The 21,852-nt window shown below is 38.1% G+C and overlaps 1 protein-coding gene across 1 annotated transcript in view; it reads left to right on the plus strand.

Annotated features, from left to right (window-relative positions):
• Window positions 1-21,852, plus strand: part of ADGRV1 (adhesion G protein-coupled receptor V1) — a 286,177-nt gene that overhangs the window by 106,815 nt on the left and 157,510 nt on the right. Inside the window, exons 68-78 of the mRNA XM_032206748.1 lie at window positions 875-1,114; window positions 5,493-5,642; window positions 6,503-6,976; window positions 7,755-7,898; window positions 9,130-9,301; window positions 9,701-9,836; window positions 11,889-12,736; window positions 14,638-14,755; window positions 15,454-15,625; window positions 17,800-18,042; window positions 20,438-20,845. Coding sequence (XP_032062639.1) covers window positions 875-1,114; window positions 5,493-5,642; window positions 6,503-6,976; window positions 7,755-7,898; window positions 9,130-9,301; window positions 9,701-9,836; window positions 11,889-12,736; window positions 14,638-14,755; window positions 15,454-15,625; window positions 17,800-18,042; window positions 20,438-20,845 — 3,105 coding nt within the window. The remainder of the gene's footprint in view (window positions 1-874; window positions 1,115-5,492; window positions 5,643-6,502; window positions 6,977-7,754; window positions 7,899-9,129; window positions 9,302-9,700; window positions 9,837-11,888; window positions 12,737-14,637; window positions 14,756-15,453; window positions 15,626-17,799; window positions 18,043-20,437; window positions 20,846-21,852) is intronic.

Consider the following 21,852-nt stretch of genomic DNA (forward strand, 5'->3'; position numbering starts at 1 on the left):
TAACTCTGTCACAAGTATGGTTAATTTCACACATTCGGTTAATTCAGTTGAATCACTTCATAAAGCAGGTCATTTTTTTTCAGTAAATTGTTTACTGTGAATTTTCTAGTCTTTTTTTTTTTTTTTTTTTTTTTAACTCTGTCCCAGACCACTGACAAGGAAAGGTATAAACATGAGCTAAGGTAGGTCTTTAACAGTCTTGGCAAATGACTGGAACATTGGCATTAAAGACCATGAGCTCTCCCTCTTCCTATGTAAAATTTGCAAGAGTCTTTTTTGTCTTTTTACTGGAAAATAAATCTGAGAAAACTGGAAAACAAAACAAAAATAACGTTAAAGTGCTGAATATGAACTCCTTAAAACCAAATCTAATTACAGGAAAATTCAAAAATACCAGCTTTTAATCAGGCTGAAAAAGTATGGATAATCATTTGAGGAATTAAAAACTTCTAGCAGATTGCTAAGTAAATGCTTGTGATTTTAGGTCTTCATATGATATTTCATGGAATGAGTACTCATTTGGGGAGCTTTGCAAAACAAATTTGGAAAGAGAGGAATAGAAACTGTCCTGTATATTCTCCATTATATAGTAAAGAAATTTCAGTTTCTCTTCTTTTCTATTTATTAATATTAAAAATTTCATAAACTGGCATTGTAGCAATCTCTTCACAATTTACTTGTATAATTTGTTGCATTTATTTTTTTAAAGGATTGTGTGATTTCCCAGAAGCAATTCATTAGCAACAGTATTAACAACAAAGATATAAACATAGCTATTTACCAGATTCAGGTTTTTGTTTGTCGTTTATGGTCCCTTGCGGGACTGCTATAATATATCACCACTATATATATCTAAGACTGATATCTTCCACAGATTAATTGGGACATTTTAGGACCCAATTCAGAAGAGGTTTTATCTCCTTTGAATGATGACATTGGTGACCCTGTGAATGGATCATTTTATTTTGGGGAAGGAGAAGGAGGTCTGAGAACTATTAATCTACAAATCCATCCTCATGAAGAAGTTGAAGTTCAGGAGATATTTGTTATTAGACTGAGCCTTGGGAAAGGTGAAACAGAAATAGATCCTAAGGCAAACAATGTTACGCTAATAGTAAGTCATTATTGCTTTTCTTTTTTTTTTTTTTTTTCCTGATACCTCTGTTGATACATCAATGATACTGGTATTTATCCTGCAAAACTTTAAAAAGTTAATCATACCAATTGCATTGTCTGTCATTTGGCTTTCTTGTTCCTTGTACTACTCACATGTATTTTTAAGGCTTTAGTTCTTAAAGAAGAAGAAAATAAAAAGTAAATAATCTATCAGTAATAATTGGTACCTAAGCCGTGACCTGGCCCTTTTTCTTGCAGAATTTTGTTGGAACATGGATTGGGTCTTCATTCCCAACTGACAGTGTGTTCCCTTGTTTTGACTTCTACCTCTCCTATAGCTAGCTTTTGTAAAAGAAATGAGAAGATCACAGATAGGCAGGAGAGACATATGTTGGAGAAGGCAGAGGAGGTGTCAAGGGCAAATACTTGCTCTAAGGACACTGCAGTTAAGGAAATATTTATGAGACTTCTTACAGAAGTCAGAAAAAAAAATCTTTCGTATAAACTGGACTTATTTGTTTTTCTTGTCTGTAGAGAAATGTATTGATGGAATTAGCTTCTGTTTCCACACACTCCTCATGTTCTCTGTCAGGGACCTAGTTTTTTCCTCGGAATGGAGTGTTTCACCCTGCATGCCATTGAATTTTCTTCTCAGTAGGCACTGAGGTTTGTGCATAGCTAACCCAGGGCAAAACACTTTGATTCTTTACATAGCCTTTAGGTCTGTCAGGACTATGTCGGTGTCGTGAGAACACAAAACCAACCAAAGTGACTTCTACTCGGGTTGCTGGTTCTGTATGCATACTGTTCCCTCTGTTTCTCTTCAGGTCTTTTGAGGGCAGAGGGCAAACTTAGAGGGTACACTGGATTTTTAGTCTTTTTCTGAAAGTTTTTATTCGCAGCAAAAGTTTCAGAATAAATTTGCAGCAAGGATTTCTCATAAATATACTTGTCTGCTTTTGTCATTTGTTTCCATCAATCAGGTTTGGGCAGGTTTGCTGAAAACTGAAAAGAGGACGTGTGGTTTTTCTTCTGTGTCTTGCTCCAGGAGATATGTTTTCCAAATCCTTTCAAAATTAATTTACTCTCAAATGTATTTAGATGATTTTTAAAGTACAAGTTGTTTACAGTTGAGTGAGGCTCAACTTAGTGGATAGAACCATCATTGCCGTATATTTTTATGTGAAGCTTCAATTTATTAAAGCCCAAGCTTGCCTTTTCATTGATAACCACATTATTTTGATGCCTGCTCAGTTTAGAACCTTCTCAGAATTCTCCAGGTCACAGAATCACAGAATCACAGAATCACAGAATCACAGAATTTTCTAGGTTGGAAGAGACCTCAAGGTCATCGAGTCCAACCTCCAACCTAACGCTAACAGCCCTCCACTAAACCATATCCCTAAGCTCTACATCTAAGCGTCTTTTGAAGACTTCCAGGGATGGTGACTCCACCACTTCCCTGGGCAGCCTGTTCCAATGCCTCACAACCCTTTCAGTGAAGAAGTTCTTCCTAACATCTAACCTAAAACTCCCCTGGCTCAACTTAAGCCCATTCCCCCTCGTCCTGTCACCAGGCACATGGGAGAACAGACCAACCCCCACCTCGCTACAGCCTCCCTTGAGGTACCTAAAAAGAGCGATAAGGTCACCCCTGAGCCTCCTCTTCTCCAGGCTGAACAAGCCCAGCTCCCTCAGCCGCTCCTCGTAGGACTTGTTCTCCAGGCCCCTCACCAGCTTCGTCGCCCTCCTCTGCACCCGCTCAAGCACCTCGATGTCCTTCTTGTAGCGAGGGGCCCAAAACTGAACACAGTACTCGAGGTGCGGCCTCACCAGAGCTGAGTACAGGGGGACGATCACCTCCCTAGACCTGCTGGTCACGCTGTTCCTGATACAAGCCAGGATGCCGTTGGCCTTCTTGGCCACCTGAGCACACTGCTGGCTCATATTCAGCCGACTATCCACCATCACTCCCAGGTCCTTCTCTGCCTGGCAGCTTTCCAACCATTCCTCTCCCAGCCTGTAGCTCTGCTTGGGGTTATTGCGCCCCAGGTGCAGGACCCGGCACTTGGCCTTGTTAAACTTCATGCAGTTGACCTCAGCCCATCGGTGCAGCCTATCCAGATCCTCCTGCAGAGCTTTCCTACCCTCAAGCAGATCGACACACGCACCTAACTTGGTGTCATCTGCGAACTTACTGAGGGTGCACTCGATGCCCTCGTCCAGATCATCGATGAAGATATTAAAGAGGACTGGCCCCAGCACCGAGCCCTGGGGGACACCACTAGTGACTGGCCTCCAACTGGACTTGGCTCCATTCACCACGACTCTTTGGGCCCGGCTATCCAGCCAGTTTCTAACCCAACGAAGCGTGCGCCAGTCCAAGCCAAGAGCAGCCAGTTTCTTGAGGAGAATGCTGTGGGAGACGGTGTCAAAAGCCTTGCTGAAGTCAAGGTAGACATCTACAGCCACTAAGCACTTCACGTTGTCATAGAAGGAGATCAGGTTCGTCAAGCAGGATCTGCCTTTCATAAACCCATGCTGACTGGGCCTGATCGCCTGCTTGCCCTGCAAGTGCTGCATGATGACTCTCAGGAGGATCTGCTCCATGAGCTTTCCTGGCACTGAGGTCAAACTGACAGGCCTGTAGTTTCCCGGGTCTGCCCTCCGGCCCTTCTTGTAGATGGGCGTCACGTTTGCTAGCCGCCAGTCGATTGGGACCTCCCCCGATAGCCAGGACTGTTGATAAATGATGGACAGTGGCTGGGCCAGCTCCTCTGCCAGTTCCCTCAGTACCCTTGGGTGGATCCCATCCGGCCCCATCGACTTGTGCACATCTAAGTGCCGTAGCAGGTCACCAACCAGTTCTTCATGGATAGTGAGGGCCACATCCTGCTCCCCATCCCCTTCCACCAGCTCAGGGTACTGGGTATCCAGAGAACAACCGGTATTGCCGCTAAAGACTGAGGCAAAGAAGGCATTGAGCACCTCCGCCTTTTCCTCATCTCTTGTAACTAAGTTTCCCCCCGCATCCAGTAAAGGATGGAGATTCTCCTTAGTCCTCCTTTTTGTGTTGATGTATTTATAGAAACGTTTTTTGTTATCTTTAACGGCAGTAGCCAGATTGAGCTCCAGATGAGCTTTGGCCTTCCTAATTTTGTCCCTGCACAGCCTCGCTACTTCTTTAAAGTCCTCCTTAGTGGCCTGCCCACTTTTCCAAAGCTTATAAACCCTCTTTTTCCTCCTAAGATCAAGCCACAATTCTCTGTTGAGCCAGGCCGGTCTTCTTCCCCGCCAGCTCGTCTTTGGGCACGTGGGGGCAGACCGTTCCTGCGCCATTAAGACTTCCCTCTTGAAGAGCGCCCAGCCTTCCTGGACCCCTCTGCCCTTCAGAACCACCTCCCAAGGGACTCCACCAACTAGTGTCCTGAGCAGCTCAAAGTCAGCCCTCCGAAAGTCCAATACAGCGGTTTTACTGGTCCCCTTCCTGGCCTCGCCAAGAATAGTGAACTCCACCATTGCATGGTCACTCTGCCCAAGACAGCTCCCGACGATCACGTCCTCCACCAGTCCTTCTCTGTTTGTGAAGAGAAGGTCTAGCGGGGCACCACCCCTGGTAGGTTCACTAACCAGCTGCGTCAGGAAGCTATCTTCCACGCTCTCCAGAAACCTCCTAGACTGCTTTCTCAGGGCTGTGTTGTGCTTCCAGGATATGTCAGGGAAGTTGAAGTCCCCCACGAGTACAAGAGCTGATGATTTTGCAACCTCTGTCAGCTGCCTGTAGAATTCCTCATCCGTCTCCTCATCCTGGTTCGGCGGTCTATAGCAGACCCTGACCAGGACACTAGCCTTGTTGTCCCTGCCGATCCTAACCCAAAGGGACTCGACCTTGTCATTCCCAACCTCGAGTTCTACAACCTCGAAAGACTCTCTAATATAGAGAGCCACACCACCACCCCTTCTATGCTGCCTGTCCCTTCTATAGAGCTTATAGCCAGGCATTGCAGCACTAAGGTATCACTGTAGGATCACTAAGGTATCACTACAGGTATCACTGTAGGATCTTCTCACAGAAGAGCAAGTCATCCACAGATTTTATGTAACAGTCTTCATGTGCATGTGAGTGTGTGCTTGTGAGCTTGATATCACTCCTTTCTGATATCCTGATGGTCCTGTCTCTGTCTGGTTTTGTTGTCGCTGTTCTCCTCACGGTCTATTCTAACTGTATTCTTGAATCTTAAGAGAGAAAACTCTTTACGAAGAGCTAGTAGATACATGTGCTGTAGAACCTGGCAACAAAAATCTTAATGACTTGAGCAAGAATATAATTCAGTCTACATTTCTAATTTTTTGTTTGCTGGCTTGCTTTTTTACAGATACAAAAGTTTGGTGATCCCAATGGAATCGTACAGTTTGCTCCCGAATCGTTGTCTGAGAAGAATTACACAGAACCCTCATCAGTGGAAGGGCCACAAAGTATTCCACTGTTTCTCAGACGAATTCAAGGCACTTTGGGAAACATAACGGTACTCTCACTCTTATTGTTTTCCTAATAAGCAGTACAACCTGAAATCATCAGTACGAACATATGGAGAACAAAGGAAATAATTTTTCCATGACTTTCAATTACTTGTTGCTCAAATTCATTTTTGAAAAGTTCTCATTGACTGACTTTAGCAAGGGGCTCAAATTCAGCACTTGTGGTTTGGAAAGTCAGATTCAGTCTCATCACTGATCAAGAAAAAAGGGAAACAGTAATGCAGTGCTTGTCTCTCTCCTTTCTCTGTCCATCTCCCCTTGTGCTTTTGATGGGAGAACAGAACAGAACACACTTTTTAGTAAGCTTTCTTTGAGACCCTCACAATTTACTTTTTTTCCAGCTGTAGTTAAAGGTAAGAATGGACTTTTTCGAACCAACACATTGTTACTTAACTAAATTATTTTAGAAGTCTGCATTTTTAACATTTTTTTAAACGTTTTTTTTAAATCATTATTTCAATTAATAAAAGCATCTGCTGTGTTTAATGAGGACTCTTGACCGCTTTCTCATGTGAAGAGTCTCGAAAGGAGGAAAACCAGCAAGAATATCATGGTGTAAAAATACAAATAATTTTTGAACACTGTTCAGAGATTCTAGAGAGTTTTAAATAAATCTTCTGAAGATATACAGATGAGAAAGTTATATTTTTAGAGAAACAACACACACGCCTTTTGCAAGACAGCCTGTATGTCTCTTTCCGTGCATATCTAAAACAATTTCTAATTTATCTACTTAAAGCCAATCCATTCCATATCCTCTCTATTTTGAATATTGAATATGAAAGTTTCTGATTCTGTGGGTAATTTTGTTTTCTTCTGTTTTGTTAATTTTTTAAATTCATTTCAGGTTTACTGGGAAATACATAGTGAATCTGACATCACGGGTGACTTTCTTATGACAGAAGGATCTGTTGTCATTGCTGACCAGCAGAGTACAGCTGAGATAATTATCTACCTGTTACCTGATGAGGTTCCAGAACTGGAAGAGAGCTACACAGTGCAACTGATTTCAGTAGAAGGTGGAGCAGATTTAGACCAAGACAGAAGAACTTCAAAGATCAATGTTTTTGCAAATGATGATCCTCATGGGGTGTTTGCCTTGTACTCTGATCAGCAGTTGGTATTAACAGAGAGAGATCTCAATCGGTATGTTCAGATCAATGTAACTCGGCATGCTGGGGCATTTGGAGAAGTGGTCATTCAGTACCAAATCTCATCTCATCACAAAGAAGCACTAACTGCACCTGGGGATGAAGAGGGATACCTCGCCATAAAAGATGGTGCCAGCTTTGGAGTGAAAAGAGTGCCAATAAGCAGCCAGGTCTGTATTATCCTTTTAGATTATTTGATATCTATTGTTTACTTTTGTCTTAATCACAATACAAATCTGTAATAAGATAACTAGAGTCAACAGAATCCACTATGAAGAAACATCAAAGAAGGTTTTTTAATATTATGAATTTATGGAATAGAAGTGGAGTTAAATATATTTTTACATAATCTTACAAAATCACTATGGTGCATTATACCATAGTATATATATGTTCATATATAGTATATTGTATACATAGTACATAGTATATATATGTTCATATATTCAGCTTTTCCCTCCATCATTGATAAGCATTATTATCATTTCCATATTTTATTATTATATGCATCCAAATACTTTCTCAAGTTTCCATTTTGGATTGTCAATAGTGATCACGTGAAGCAGCAGATATGTTATCTTCAGTTTTCTGTGTTGCCAGTAGTTTTTTATTGTTACCGTTTTACATCCACACTGTGGTGAATCATAAGGATTAAAATCAAGCCGAGGCCCACCATGTCAGTCACAATCTATTAAAGTGACAATAGTTGCTTTACAAATTCACAGTCTAACAAACTGCTGATCAATCACATTCATAACATTGATGTTTTGTCTGTAGTTCTTTTGAGAAAGGTAATCAATAAAATGCTTGTCTTGAAAACACAGCTTTTGTATGCAAGTGGAATAAAAAAGACACATTGGTCTGCTGCTTAATTCTTTGAAGTGGTGAATCTCATGTTTTAGTGGAATTAAATTTTATACCTTTTTATTTAAATTCTCTCTTTCAAAGGCATTTCTTTTACCGGGCTTGAATTTTACTCTGGAACTGATTAATGTAAGCCTGGTTAAGGGAGGTGCCAAGGATGTGCCTAAAATATTAGGAGAAGCAAAGTCAGCTGTTCTGCTTATTCCTGAGGAAGCTGCCAATTCGCAGGTCAGTATAACATTTCAGGCCAAAGTATAGCATAGCTACCACACTGCATTACAAAAGATAACTGCTGTGAGGATTCAGTTGACACCATAAAGTTTTTGTAATTGCAGCCAATTTAATGAGCAACTTTTCCTGTTTTTACTTATACTAAGCGTTAACTTTTCTGGAAATGTTTTTTTAAATTCTTATACAAAATTGCTAGTACTGCTTGAAAATGTCTCTTTATCTATTAGTTATGATACATATTTTTAAAGTTACAATAAATAATGTAAATATTATGGTTAATTTATATTTTTGTTTATATGAAATGGAAGTTCTGAGACTTAAAGGAAAAAGAACTAATTCTGGACAATGTTTTCCTTTAAGTACAGCTGCCCAAAATTAGATTATGGCATGTATGCAATAGTATGTGCAAAAAGAGGTGGATGTCATTCTGTTTTTTAAAGCAGTTAACAATGTATTTGGCTAATCTCTGAGAAATTCTGTTTCTGGCTACTTTATAAGATAGTGGGAAAAAAGAATCTGTGTATTCTGATATAGTGTATATGCTTCAGCTACTTTTTAAGCATCAGGCAAAGACAAAAGCACACTGCGCTTTTGGCCCTCACATTTTGCTTATATTTTAATTACATATTTTTTTGTTCTCAAAGCATGTTCTTTAGTTTATAATTACTCAATTGAAATTGTTTTACTGTAAATATTATATACTATCATATAATATATCCAATTGTCAGTGCTTTTAGAATGTGAGAATTATGCTTTTAGCCCAATCTGCTTCTTAAACCGAAAGAAAAGTAGATTACACTAGCAAAAATATTCCCATTAACAATTTCATATGGCAACAACTTTGTACTGGATACACAGTAATTTATTCTAGCTTTATGCATATATGTGTAGTAATACAGCTATTACTGTAATAAGGGTATTTGTTGTAAACAACAGACACAGAATGCTATGTTTAGTGTTTTTAGTAATGAAATCTGAGTAATATTTATTAATTTCCCTGAGATCTAATTCTCAAAAATCTCAGATTTAGCAGAATTGTTAAAGACTTGTCAAGGGAGGGAGGAAGGGGGAGAAAGAGAGAGAGAAGTAGAGAGAGTACACTTACATATATCTGTGTTTGTCACAACTATGTTTATGAGTGTGAAATGCCTTCTTCAAAATATATAGTGCACTTGCACATATGCCCGTTCTTATTCAGTTTTCTCTATCCAAATTGATGTTTCCACAGGTTGGCTTTGAATCTGTTACTTTACGTCTTGCAGACATTGTAGCAGGGACAGGTCAGGCTGTCATAACCAGAGAGGGTGTTTATGGCTCTGTAACAGTTAACTGGATTTCTGGATACCCACCAGACCTGATCACTGACTTTGCTCAGCCAGGCAATATTACTCCAACATTTGGTAAGTACTCTCTTGAGGAAAGAGCTGTGAAAGTGGCTTAAGTGGTGATATCACCTTTCAGTTATTGGTACCTATACACGTTTCCTCTATTAATGAAGTGTGATTAGGATGAAATTGTATGACCTGATTTTTATCTGTAAGCAATATTTTCATTTTATGAACAACAACAACAACAAAAAAAAAAGAGTTAAACTTCATAGATACATGTCTGAGAGGTAAGCACAATGCTGCACACTGATGGACAGCTTTATATAAAAAAGATCCTTGTGCAGATTCTTCTTCCTAAATGGAGGGGAATTGCCTTTAGAGGCTCTGTCTCAGTATATTCCCAGGTAAAATGGGGATTCAGATTTAGTGGTTTTGATTTGTGTTCTCTTTCTTGCATCTCTTTTATTTCAGGTACTGTTCTATTTTCAGCTGGTGAGAAAAGTAAAGTAATCTCATTTCAGGCTACTCCAAGCATAAACAAACATGAGACATTTGCCATCTCTTTAACATCGGTGCACAGCAATGCATCTGGTGGGGCTCGCCTGAGGTAAGGCTATTACTCATAACTTTTAGTTGCACAGATACTGTAAGAACCTGCATGCAGGAATATGCCTTATACAAATCCCTTTTAAATTATAAATAGGTAGGAAGATGTAGTGCCTTTTTTGATAAATTCATAAATGTTGTCTCAGCTGGAATCAAATATCAGTACTGCAGACCTGACTTTATCAGGACTGAGGCTCGTCTCAAATTCCAGTCTGTTTCATGCCAGTGGAATCCATGGTGTCTGGGACATATCTCAATCTATGGGGACAGTTAAGAAAACAAAGGACTGACAGCTTTAGCTAGGAAGCTGAAGAATGAAAGGGACTCTTAAGTTTTCATTAGTCTCCCTAAAAATCCATAGTTAGATAATCTAAGGTAACAAACACTGTTTTAGATAAATTGAAACAAAAATCACAGAATCAATAAGATTGGAAAAGACCTCCAAGATCACCTGGCCTAACCACCCCCATACTACCAATGTCACCCACCAAACCATGTCCCCAAGCACCAGGTCCAACCTTTCCTTGAACACCCCCAGGGACGGTGACTCCACCACCTCCCTGGCCAACCTGTCCCGATGCCTGACTGCTCTTTCTGAGAAGAAATGTCTCCTCATTTCCAACCTGACTCTCCCCTGGTGCAACATGAGGCCATTCCCTCTGGTCCTATCACTAGTTACCTGTGAGAAGAGTCTGACTCCCCCCCAGCTTCCCACCACTCCCTTTCAGGTAATTGTAGAGAGCAATATGCTTAGAAACTACTTCATTCATTTTATATATGTATGTGTGTGTCTGTGTACATGTATGTGTGCACATGTGTGTGTTCTTAAAAGCAAAACCATTACATTTACTGTAGCCTTCCATCTCAGCTAGGCTGTTATTTTTTCTTCAAATTACTTTCTTTTCATTCTTCTTTATTTATTGATAATTTATTGATTAAAAATGGCATAAGATGAATGGACCTAGAACAAACTTGTGTATGGAGAAAGGTATTTGCTTCTTCGCATTACAATTTTACTGGCAAATCTGAAGGAAGTAAGGAATGAGCTGGATGGCTAAACTTCTTGGACTGACCTGTTCTCCTAGGCCTGTATGTTCTGTGGACTGGTGTCCTCAGAGCACCTATTTACCATAAAGTGATTTAAAAATCTTGAGTGTACAAGAATGTTTTTTTTTTTGAAAACTTCAGACAAGATGGAGTGGGAGGCAAAGCTGACAATTACTTTAAAGAGTTTTTGACTCCCTTCGTGATGGAAATTTATGGATTTTATTAATGAAAATTGCACACTGTAATTGCAGTGCTATTTGGTAACCCACAGCACCGACTAATGGGTCAGTTTTAGAGGTAAGTGTAAGATCCAAGGTTTAGTAAAGGCTCTTTTGAAAGCAGAATAACCCAGTTGTCATCTCTGTGCTTTTTTCTCATAGAAAGGAGATATATTTTACATGAACACAATCGAGTTCAAATAGATATTGCTAATGGGGTTCAAATCTGGAAAAAAAATACTATTAGTAATATTGGGAGGGAAAGGCTAATACTTCAAAACCCCACTGTAAGTCTTAAAATAGCTTTCATACTTCTTTTGCTTCCTAATTAAAATAGATCTGCTGACATTGGTTTAGTCCACAGTTTTCACCTCATACAGAAAGTGCATGCTGTGGTTAAAACTATTATTACTCAGAGTGGCTGTATTGCAGTATGTCCTCCTGTATTGTATCCACAGTAGAAATACATGATACATTCCTTTCCCTCTACATTTTCTCAGGAAGGCCTTATTTAATTTACCCTTTATTCTGTATTCTGTGTTGACTCAGGATGTGTAAAGCTTGTGGAAGGCTCTTTGACACAATCATTCCAAAAACATTTTTCAAAGAACCTTTTTACATCCTTCCTTGTATGGCTGCTCTTTCTTCCCTCTACTATTACGCATTTTTCTTTTAATTTGCTTTCTTACAACCATTACTGGCTGTTCAATGGAAGCTGTTCTGCTTGGGTGTTTTAATTTTCGCATTTCATGTTTGCTCACTTGACTTCAATATCTTTTCTGTTTCAGGTCAGGATTTCAAACAGCTGAAATTGAGCCAATGGGGATCTTTCAGTTTGCTCTTAACTCAACAACTGTTTCAGTTGAAGAAGATGTTCAGGCAGTCACACTGCATGTCCAAAGACTGTTTGGTTTTCAAAGTAATCTCACTAAACTGACATATCAAACCACTCCAGGAAGTGCCAAACCACTAGAGGACTTTAGACCTATCTATAACGGAGAGCTTATATTTCTACATTTTCAGACAAATGCCACAATAGAAATATCAATAATCGATGATGCTGTTTCTGAAATGGAGGAATTTTTTTTTGTAAATTTGACTGCTGTGGAAATTTTAGATTTTCAACCTGTGAAACCTGACTGGAGTCCACGTTTGAATCCTGCTTTCAGCGTTGCAACAATTAATATCCTCGCTAATGACATTCTTCATGGAATACTGAGTTTGGGGCCAGAGTTGATTTATATTGAAGAAGACACAAACAGTAGTACTCCCAATACAGTAATAATTAGTATCAGAAGGACCCAGGGCTTTACTGGTAATATTGAAGTAACTGTTAAAACTTTTGGTGGAGTAAGTGCACAGAGTGAAATGCATTCATATCCTTTTGAAAATGCTTATGGAAAATCAGACTTCACGTGGGCAATGGAAGGAGAAGATTTTGAGGAACAGTCAGTCTCTCTGACTTTGCTGGATGGAGAAACAGAAAGCAAGGTGTCCATAAAAATTTTTGATGATGATGAGCCTGAAGGACAGGAATTGTTCTATGTTTTCCTCTCAGATCCTGAATGTGGAGCTCAGATTGTGGAGGGAAAGGATGAACATGGATTTGCTGCTTTTGCTACAGTAATTATTGCAGGTAGCCTTTTTTTTTTTTTTTTTTTTTTTTTTTTTTTTTTTAACTATATTAGCAATATAGCAATTTTTTATGTTTTTTTTTCATATGTAGTGGCATCACATTTTTTTGTTTGGTTGTTTTTTGTCACCTTCACACTGGATGGGGATTCTGTGACGTGTAAAAACCGGGTAATGTGTTTTCACGTCTTTATACTGTGTAATTCAACTCTGCGGTTAGTTATACTCTGCTTCTGAAGATGGAAGATAAGACTGTGCTTGAATGGGTATCTAGGAAAGAATTTTTCCTTCAGTCACTGCACACTGCTGTGAGAAAGCTCCAATTTCTGCTAGGTTTTAAAAACAGCTTTTCAATATCTATCAGACTTCTCCACTGAATATAAACTAAGTTTGACAGCAGTGTAGATTGAACTTCAAGAAACTACTGGGGAATTGGAACACACTAGGCTAATCAAGAAAATTACATGTAAGATACAGCATTTACTGGAAGCTTTGTGTATTCAAATTGTCTTAACAATGAAAGATAGGTGTGGGAACAGATATTGAACTTTGCTGTTGGGTAACTGTATGTGGTGACCAAAATTAGGTATGCAGGAACAGACCATTTAAAATGGATGTGCACAGCTTCGGAAATTCACCACTCAAGCAATCAACTGGCCATACATGCAGGTTAAACAAATAAGTGTGTGCATAAACATGGGTGGGAATTTGAACTTGTATCGAATCCCACAGAAGTGTATTACCATGTTCCAGAGTTACACCCTGAGTAAAGCGTGTGCACAAAGTAAGACAGGAGACAACTCGGTTTAAGGAGAAGCATCAAAGGATCTATCTGCATTTAACTATATAGATAGAAAGATACAACAGATTACATATTTGTGCATGCATAAAACGAGACACTGTTTCTGTTAATGGTTGGTATGTATGCTGATGTTAAACATGCACTGCATCAGAACTAGGTTGCCTTCCCATATGCAGAGCAACAACGCCAGTTGCATAAGGAGAAATCCTTTAAAAGTGAGATTTTATGGGACATTGTGAAGAGGCATTAGTTTTCTTTCATTAGCCCAGGATTTATTTTTTTTTTCTTTTTTCTCCACTGCTGCTTTGCTGAAGCTATTTATATTCTCATGAGAACAATACAGTGTTTTCCAGCTCCACAGTTTCTTGCACTGAATTAAAGATTTAGGAGAAAACCTAACGTAGCAATTTGGGAAAATGAATGGAATCAACAACATTCTGGGTGGGCTGAATAAGGGAGCTGAAGTCATGTCCTTAGAAGCCTGTCTTTATTCCATAACCAACCATGACAGCACTGCCTGTCTAAGGGCATACTGATGTCCATCTCTGTTTAGAAATAATATGTTTTAACGGGTATGGTAGATGTAAAATAATATAGCTGAGACCGAGTATGAGTATCTCATAAGGTAATTATAAGTATGTTTTTTGAAACTGTTCTTGATTACTGTAACACCTTGTCTCTTGAAGTCGTGGGACAGAAATTCAGTCGCTTTGCTGAATGCTGCTGAAAATAGAAGCTTATGTGCAGGGGTGCTGCCAGGATTCTCATAAGGAATTTACTTTCAAAACCTTCTGCTCTGTTGGTTAAAATAAAATGTAGAAATGCCAACACTTGAAGTTCTGGATAGATATGGAAAGTAAATTAAGAATAGTAACATTAGAAGAAATTTTCTTAAGGTACACTTTGGTGGTCTCTTGATGTATACTTTTGATACCTAGTTTTTATTTTTATTTTTATTTTTATTTTTATTTTTATTTTTATTTTTATTTTTATTTTTATTTTTATTTTATATATTTGTTTTATCAGTTGTCCATGTTAAAAATATAATTTAGTCCCAGCTTAACTTTCTTGCTAACTAATTTCTTGGACTGCTTCCTACATAGGAAGTGATCTTCAGAATGGCATTTTGGGATTCATTCCAGAAGTACAAAGTGGTCTTGTACTTGATGAAGACTCTGAGAACAAAGAGGTGCTGCTGATTGTTGCAAGACAACCAAACAGGTGCAGACAACAGCTAATTCAAGTGCTCCTCCCACATGCTTGTTGAATCAAGGATGCTGCTGTTAGCAGAAGAGGTTATCATACAGTTTTGTAATAAATCTTTGCCTTTCAGCTCCTCTAATGATTACCCTGAATTTGGCAAACTGGCTTTTAGATGTGATTAGGTCTGTCACTGTTATAAAACTGAAATTGAAAACGCAAATATGTTCCAACTTACGCCAGTAGGCAGCAAAATTGAAAGTTTTGCTAAACATAAAGTATTTACAGTGCTCGAGGTGAAATTAAAATTCTCATCTCACTGGGTAGGAATAGTAGGCTGGAATACTTGAATGAGCAATTAAGACAATGCTTAAGTGTCAGCACTATGTCTTCAGTCACACAGATACTGTGTTTTCCTAACGCATGTACATGTTGCACATTTACACGTATTTTAGACAAGTATGCTCAAGTATTCTAAGTTCCTCAAGCTCACAGGAAAGCCAGATTCTGTCTGGCTTACCAGGCAAATGTATTAATAGTATTAATGAAAGTCCTTGGCAACATCCTTGTCTTTCAAACATAAGTCTCTTACTCAGCTGATCTCACCTACTTACCTAGTTGATTTTGACTAGTAAAGAACGTAGATACCTCTGTGGTTTGTTTCCTAAAGTAATAGTGCTCTCTTTCAGTACATGTTTACTCTTTTGATTTGCTTATAGAGCATTTGAAGATGTGACGGTCTTTTGGCGTGTGACCTTCAATAAAACAGGTGTTGTCCTTCTGAAGGATGGCATGAACTTGGAGAACGAACTGGTGTCTGTTCTGGGAACCACTACCTGTGTGGCAGGTCAAACAACATGCAACATCTCCATTGAAATAAAACCTGATAATGTGAGTAGGTTTTGCTCATTTATGTACATTGCAATGTTGCTGAATTGCAGTTTATCAAGATAAAAAAACACCCCTCTGATACAGAGGAATTGATGTGTAGACACAGTTTGAAGATGACAACTTAAGATCTGCTCAGTTCCTTTCCAAACACATTTACTTACAGGCTTCTGATTCCATTGTGACTGGTAAAAATTCAGGAAGGAGTTAAGTATTTAATTGGAAGAGTAGAATGCAGGTCTCAGATTCCTACATAACAATAATAAAAAAACAAAATGGACTCATTTCAGTATGCTCTTAACCTCCAAACAATATTTTTTTTCATCTATCAAACCACATTTTTGTGTGCCTTATGCAAAACACATCCTGCAAGTAATATCTTTGCATTCAACAAAAATCTTCTAGTACAACTTCTTATTTTTACATGTCTAGTCTTGCACAATGATATGTGTAAACTGCTGATCTCTGACCATCTTGTCACCATCTAGGTTAGAAATGTTGTGTTAATGGTTCTCATTCTTACAGAGCATTCAAAAAGTCTGAAACTTTGCAGGAAATTATCCTAGCAGTTAGGATATTGTCAAAGCTGAAGTACAGGGAACTGAAAAAGACATTCCCTCATTTTTCTGACTATGTTGTATGAAGTAGTGCAAGATGTAGGAAATGGTGATAAGAGGGGTGCATTTTCATAGTTCAGGAAGAGAGCCATCTTCCTTCTTCAGATATTATTTTTAAATGAAAAAGCCAATGAATAAAATATATACAGTAGTGACACACAGGCTGCCTTGCTGAGTAAAGTGGAATTTTGAATCCATAGTCTAAAAGAGTGATATCATTATTTACTGACAGCAGTGCAGCAGCTGCTGTACCACATGAATGTACCACAAGCAAGTGCTGATCTAACAGGTGCTATTGGAGGGCAAAAGGTCCCTATGGCATTCCCACAAATTGGTGCCTGCCCTCAATTGGTCAAGATCATTCAATGTAAAGAGTTACTTAACAACTCAATTAAAATATATATGTTATATAATTCCCCAAATCCTTGCAATTTCTTCTTCCAGTTATAGGTAGTTTATAAATTAGTAACAAATATATTACAAAATGATGAAGTAATAAATACATTCAATAAATATTTCACATTTTTATGCCGTAATGTATAGCATTCTGGGCTTTAAAGGTTTGACTTAGTCAGCTATATAGACTTTGTTAGCTAAGACATGACTAGCTTTTCTAGAATTAAATCAGGATTTCTAAAAGGACAGAGTTGACACAAAAAGCTGTGCTCACCAAAAAAAATAAATCTTCAATGCTCATCTTTTTTTTTTTTTTTTTTTTTTTTTTTTTTTTCTGTAGAACTATTGTCTTGTAAAGAACTACTCTTTTGCAAGTTTTCTTCTTTATGCGTGCATGTAATAGGTACAAATGACATACTTCCAATTGATTTCTGGAATCTCAGTAATGAGATATCTATTTCTAAACACCTTATGTTTCTATTGTAGGTACAAAATCAAAGGTGATCAAAAGAGACAGTGTGTGTCATACAGAATTTTACTATGTCTACCTTATTTTCAATAGACAGGCATAAAGAATACAGAGTTGACTAGATTGATTCTTTGACAAATTGATGCTAAAATTTAATAGCCTGTGTTTACAGACAATATTTCTCTATGTCTTAAACCTCATGAAGGTTGGAGCACATTTCAAAAAATACGCTTTTGATAAGTGTTATTGCAAGTAATTTGCTCTCTATAGGTACCTTAAAGGAGGCTGTAGTGAGGTGTGGGTTGGTCTGTTCTCCCATGTGTGTGGCGACAGGACAAGGGGGAATGGGCTGAAGTTGTGCCAGGGGAGGTTTAGGCTGGATATTAGGAAAAACTTCTTTACCAAAAGGGTTGTGAGGCATTGGGATGGGCTGCCCAGGGAAGTGGTTGAGTCACCATCCCTGGAGGTCTTTAAAAGACATTTAGATGTAGAGCTTAGATGCTTTAATGGAGGACTGGTTAGCATTAGGTCAGAGGTTGGACTGGAGGTCCAACCTCTTGGAGGTCTCTTCCAACCTAGATGATTCTGTGATTCTGTAATTCATTGCACATACAGGATAATGCATACATTTTTTAAAGTTGGAAGTAAGTAGTAGTAAGCCTTATAATGATATGAAAATCTTCCCTCATTTGCAGGTACCTGAATTTGAAACATATTTTTTTGTTGAGCTGTATGCTGTAAGTGCAGGAGCTGCGTTGAACAGCAGTTCCAGATTTGCTTTTGTAACTGTTCTTGAAAGTGATGCTCCTCGTGGTTTAGTATACTTTGCTGTGGGATCTCGTTTTGCTGTGGCTCATAAGAAAACAACTTTAGTCAGTCTGCAAGTGCTCAGAGATTCTAGTACATCCGTAACCACAATGGTTAGCTACAACACGCAGGTAAGACTGACATATTGTTAAATCGCTGTTTATTCTCTAAAGTAAATTTTACTGTAATGAGCATTTGTTTTTTTCAGGAAACAGTAAAACATTTGCTGGGCATATGTAGACTAGTTGCTTCATTTTTCCATTAGTGAAAAGATTTTCTTTCATTACATTGTCAAGACTATTTTTGTTCATAGTACATTTCAGTAGCCCCAAAGAGTATGGTCAGTCAGGCAAATACATTATTTTCTTTGTCTTAAGGCTCTTGTGAGAATCCAATTTTTGAAGCTTCATTCTCTGAAGTTTTTTTAATTATTGGTATGACTATCAAGATTAAGATACCAACATACCTGCAGTCTTAGGTCACAGATTTATTAATACATAGAGCAGTCTTTTACTCATATGAGAGTACTCATAGAAAGAGTACTTCTATGTTGTTTAGTAATTTTGGAAAAAAAAAAAAAATGATATTTTCTGATTGAGAATCTTGTGCTTAGGTGAATTGTATCATCCCCATTCATTTTTGTTATATTTACAGATTTAACGTTTGTATGTTCTAACTGTTGACCCTTTTAGCTGTAAATGAATACCTCGTTTTTATTGGCAGATGACAAAGTTTCTCCTTCAGCAGAAGTAGCACAGGTGCACAGTAGCACACGCTGCAAGAATGCTTAGATTCCTCTAAGTTTGCCCATTGTATTGGAATAGTGCTTAGCCTGATCTACGTTGAGTATGTTGAATTTTATACCAAAAAGGATTATTTCAAGGGACAGTTTTTATAACAAAGCATTGTGCGATCAGTGTACATCCGTCACCATTTTTAATACAAAACCTTGCATTCTATGGCTGTATTACATATGTAACTATTTTAACTAAATAGGATAACTCAACATTTCCATACATCTATCACACAGTAGCTGACCACTGTTTTAGTTAGAATGTGTTGTAACAAATTTTCACATTCTTTCCAGGCAAGAGGAAGTGGTTATCATCATGTAGATGTTAATTTGAGAAGGAATTTTTAACCTTCCAGTGTGTATTTAGGCTAAAATACACAGAGCAGTTCTTTATTGATTTGTATTTTTTAGGTAACAATGCAGATTTGAACGGTTTTAAGATCTGAGCATGGCTAAGTACCAAAATACTGGTACTACTGGTGCGTGTAAAATAAGAGGTTACAGCAGGCAAGAAGTGTAAGACACTGGAAACAGATGCTTATCTCATTGCTATGTATTTTTTTAAACATTACTCTGGCCACTAGTTACCAAAACTGATTACTTCATCACCACTTATTTATTTCCCTGTTTCCTAACTCTCAATTGAAACGGATAAACAAAAGGAAACTTGTCACTAGAATTCTCATGGATGAGAAGATCTTGTTCTAAAGCAAATCTGAACAGGTAGACACCACACTGATTTACAGTCTTCTGCAAATTCAAAAATTTTCTTTCTTATTCCATCAGGAAATTTTACCAGGTAAAGCTAAACTCCTTCAAAAGAGGGTTTGTGTTTCACAAAGAAAAATCCTTGCTCTTTATATACAGTAAGAGACCTTTTCAAGAATATTTGAATCAATATATAATCTGTATTTATTAAATGAATAGACACTATTAAAAAATCATAGGTATGAACAATAGCCCAGAATGTTAGTTTCCACTTAAGGAAAGTTTGTTATATTGCCAGATATAATATCAAGGTATGGCAACTGACAAAAAGAACGAGAATGTGAAGAATGAAACTGTATCTGCAAACCTCACAGAAGGTAAAAATAGTGCTACTTTGCAGGGAAATGCGGCCCTATAGCATTCCTAGATAAGTTCATTTGTCTGCCTTGCATGGTTATTCTGTAGTGGTTGTTTTGCTTTTGGTTATAACTGGATGGTTCTTCTTTTAAATAGTTATGTGGGAATTCAAAGTATTTTATGAATTAATATTATTTTGGGATCAGATTTCCAAAAGTTCTGCTTGGCTTTTGTAGAGTTTTTACAATCGGCAGTGCCCGTCTGTACCCTGAATTGAGGAAATTGATGCTGCAGACATAAAATTATATCAACCCCTCAGGAATTCACTTTACTGATGTTCTAACATTTGTGTAATACCTATTTACGAAGAAAAGCTTTGTGATTTTTTATTTTTTGAAAAATAAAGAGAGGGAGCCTGTTTGCTGATTTCAATTTGTATAATACTTCCTCTAGATTTCCACAGACCATATGTGACAGATTGTTGCTTCAGGGGCATACTTCATTTAATGTAATTGTGATATTGTTCATAAGAAGGGCGTTTTGAAAATTTAAATTAGTTTCACAAATTTAAATTTAACCCATTTAACATACGTGTGTTCAACAGCAGCTGGTTTTGAACCGTCATGTCTATCAACATGTTACCTGAAACTCTTTTGGTTTGTTTTAAGGAGCTGCAAAAACCTGAAGCTATTGGTCGGACCTTCGTATCTCCAGCTGTTGCAGGACAAGATTTTGCCAGATCTGAAGGTTTATTGACTTTCGAACCTGGACAGAGAAATGCGTTTCTGGATGTGACCCTGACACCAAAGACAGGATCTTTAAATCCATTTCCTAAACGTTTCCAGGTTGTACTTTCTAATCCCACAGGGGGTGCCAGAGTAGATGACATGTATGGTATTGCTAACATCACCATTGTCTCAGATTTGGACTCTTTGCCAGTTTGGGGACTGATTGATCAACTGCATCAACCTCTTGATGACATCATTTTACAAAGAGTCCTCCAGAATCTCAATATCAAAGTGGCTACAGAAACTACTGAAGAGCAGCTTACTGCTGTGATGCATATAATAAATAAGGTAAACATTTCCTGCTATCTCTAGAATGACCAATGTCTTTAATAATAATCTAATAATATTTAAGCCTGTGATAAGATCAAGGTTAGAATCCACAGCAGTGAGTCAGGGGTGCAGGATGCAAAAATAAAAGTAGAAGTCATGAAGTCCCACAGTCAAGGAAGCAGTTTGCTGCTACTGAGGGTAGTGGCAGAAAATCAGAAAACAATTAGGTCGAGAAGAGCAACCAGAATTATTTTTGTATACATATGGATGGCTTAAGATAACCTGCTGTACAGAATTTTCTCTTTCATACTAAACTTTCAGAGAGCTTTCTATAGTTTCTTGATTCTCAGGCCACCTCTTTGTTGGTTCTAGCCCTGGCTCAGGACAGTGAGGCCTAAAGTTTGCTCGTATCTTCACAGCTTGCTACAGTCAACACACATGCAAATCCTACCAGGGCCAGCTGGAGTCCCATGTGCTCTTAACCAGGCATGCAGCTTGTCTGTATTCCTGCGGTAGCTTTGGGAATCAGGTGGGCAGGGTAGCTGAGCACTTAGGCATTGTACTAAGTTCTGTGAAAACTCTGGGACAAGTTTTATGGATTTCTGGCTCTTCTGCACTTGTGGAATAATGCACACAAGCTGGATAAAAAGTATCTAGACCCAAAAATATAGCAATAATCGTGAAAAGTAGAAGATTATTTCTAAATGTTGCCACTTTTACACAGTAAACAGAGAAAATAATGTCAAAAAAAATCTCAGAAGGATAACAGTCTTTGATTTGTGAAAGAAGGAAGAATACCACTTGTTTTCTTTAATAATCAAGTCCCTATTAGTAAATATATCTTTATGTAGACTTTTCAGTAGACTGCCCCTCACATCTTGGCAGCAGTGATTGGAAGATGGAAAAAATGTCCTAAACTTTTAGAAAGAACACTGTGACAAAAAAGATGTTGCAAAAGTGATTAATCACAACACCTACTGCTACACTTGGTCTTAGCTGACAACTTGAAGTGATTAACATGAGGA

The sequence above is a fragment of the Aythya fuligula genome, chromosome Z (assembly GCF_009819795.1).
Source record: "Aythya fuligula isolate bAytFul2 chromosome Z, bAytFul2.pri, whole genome shotgun sequence".
In the NCBI taxonomy this organism is placed as follows: domain Eukaryota; kingdom Metazoa; phylum Chordata; class Aves; order Anseriformes; family Anatidae; genus Aythya; species Aythya fuligula.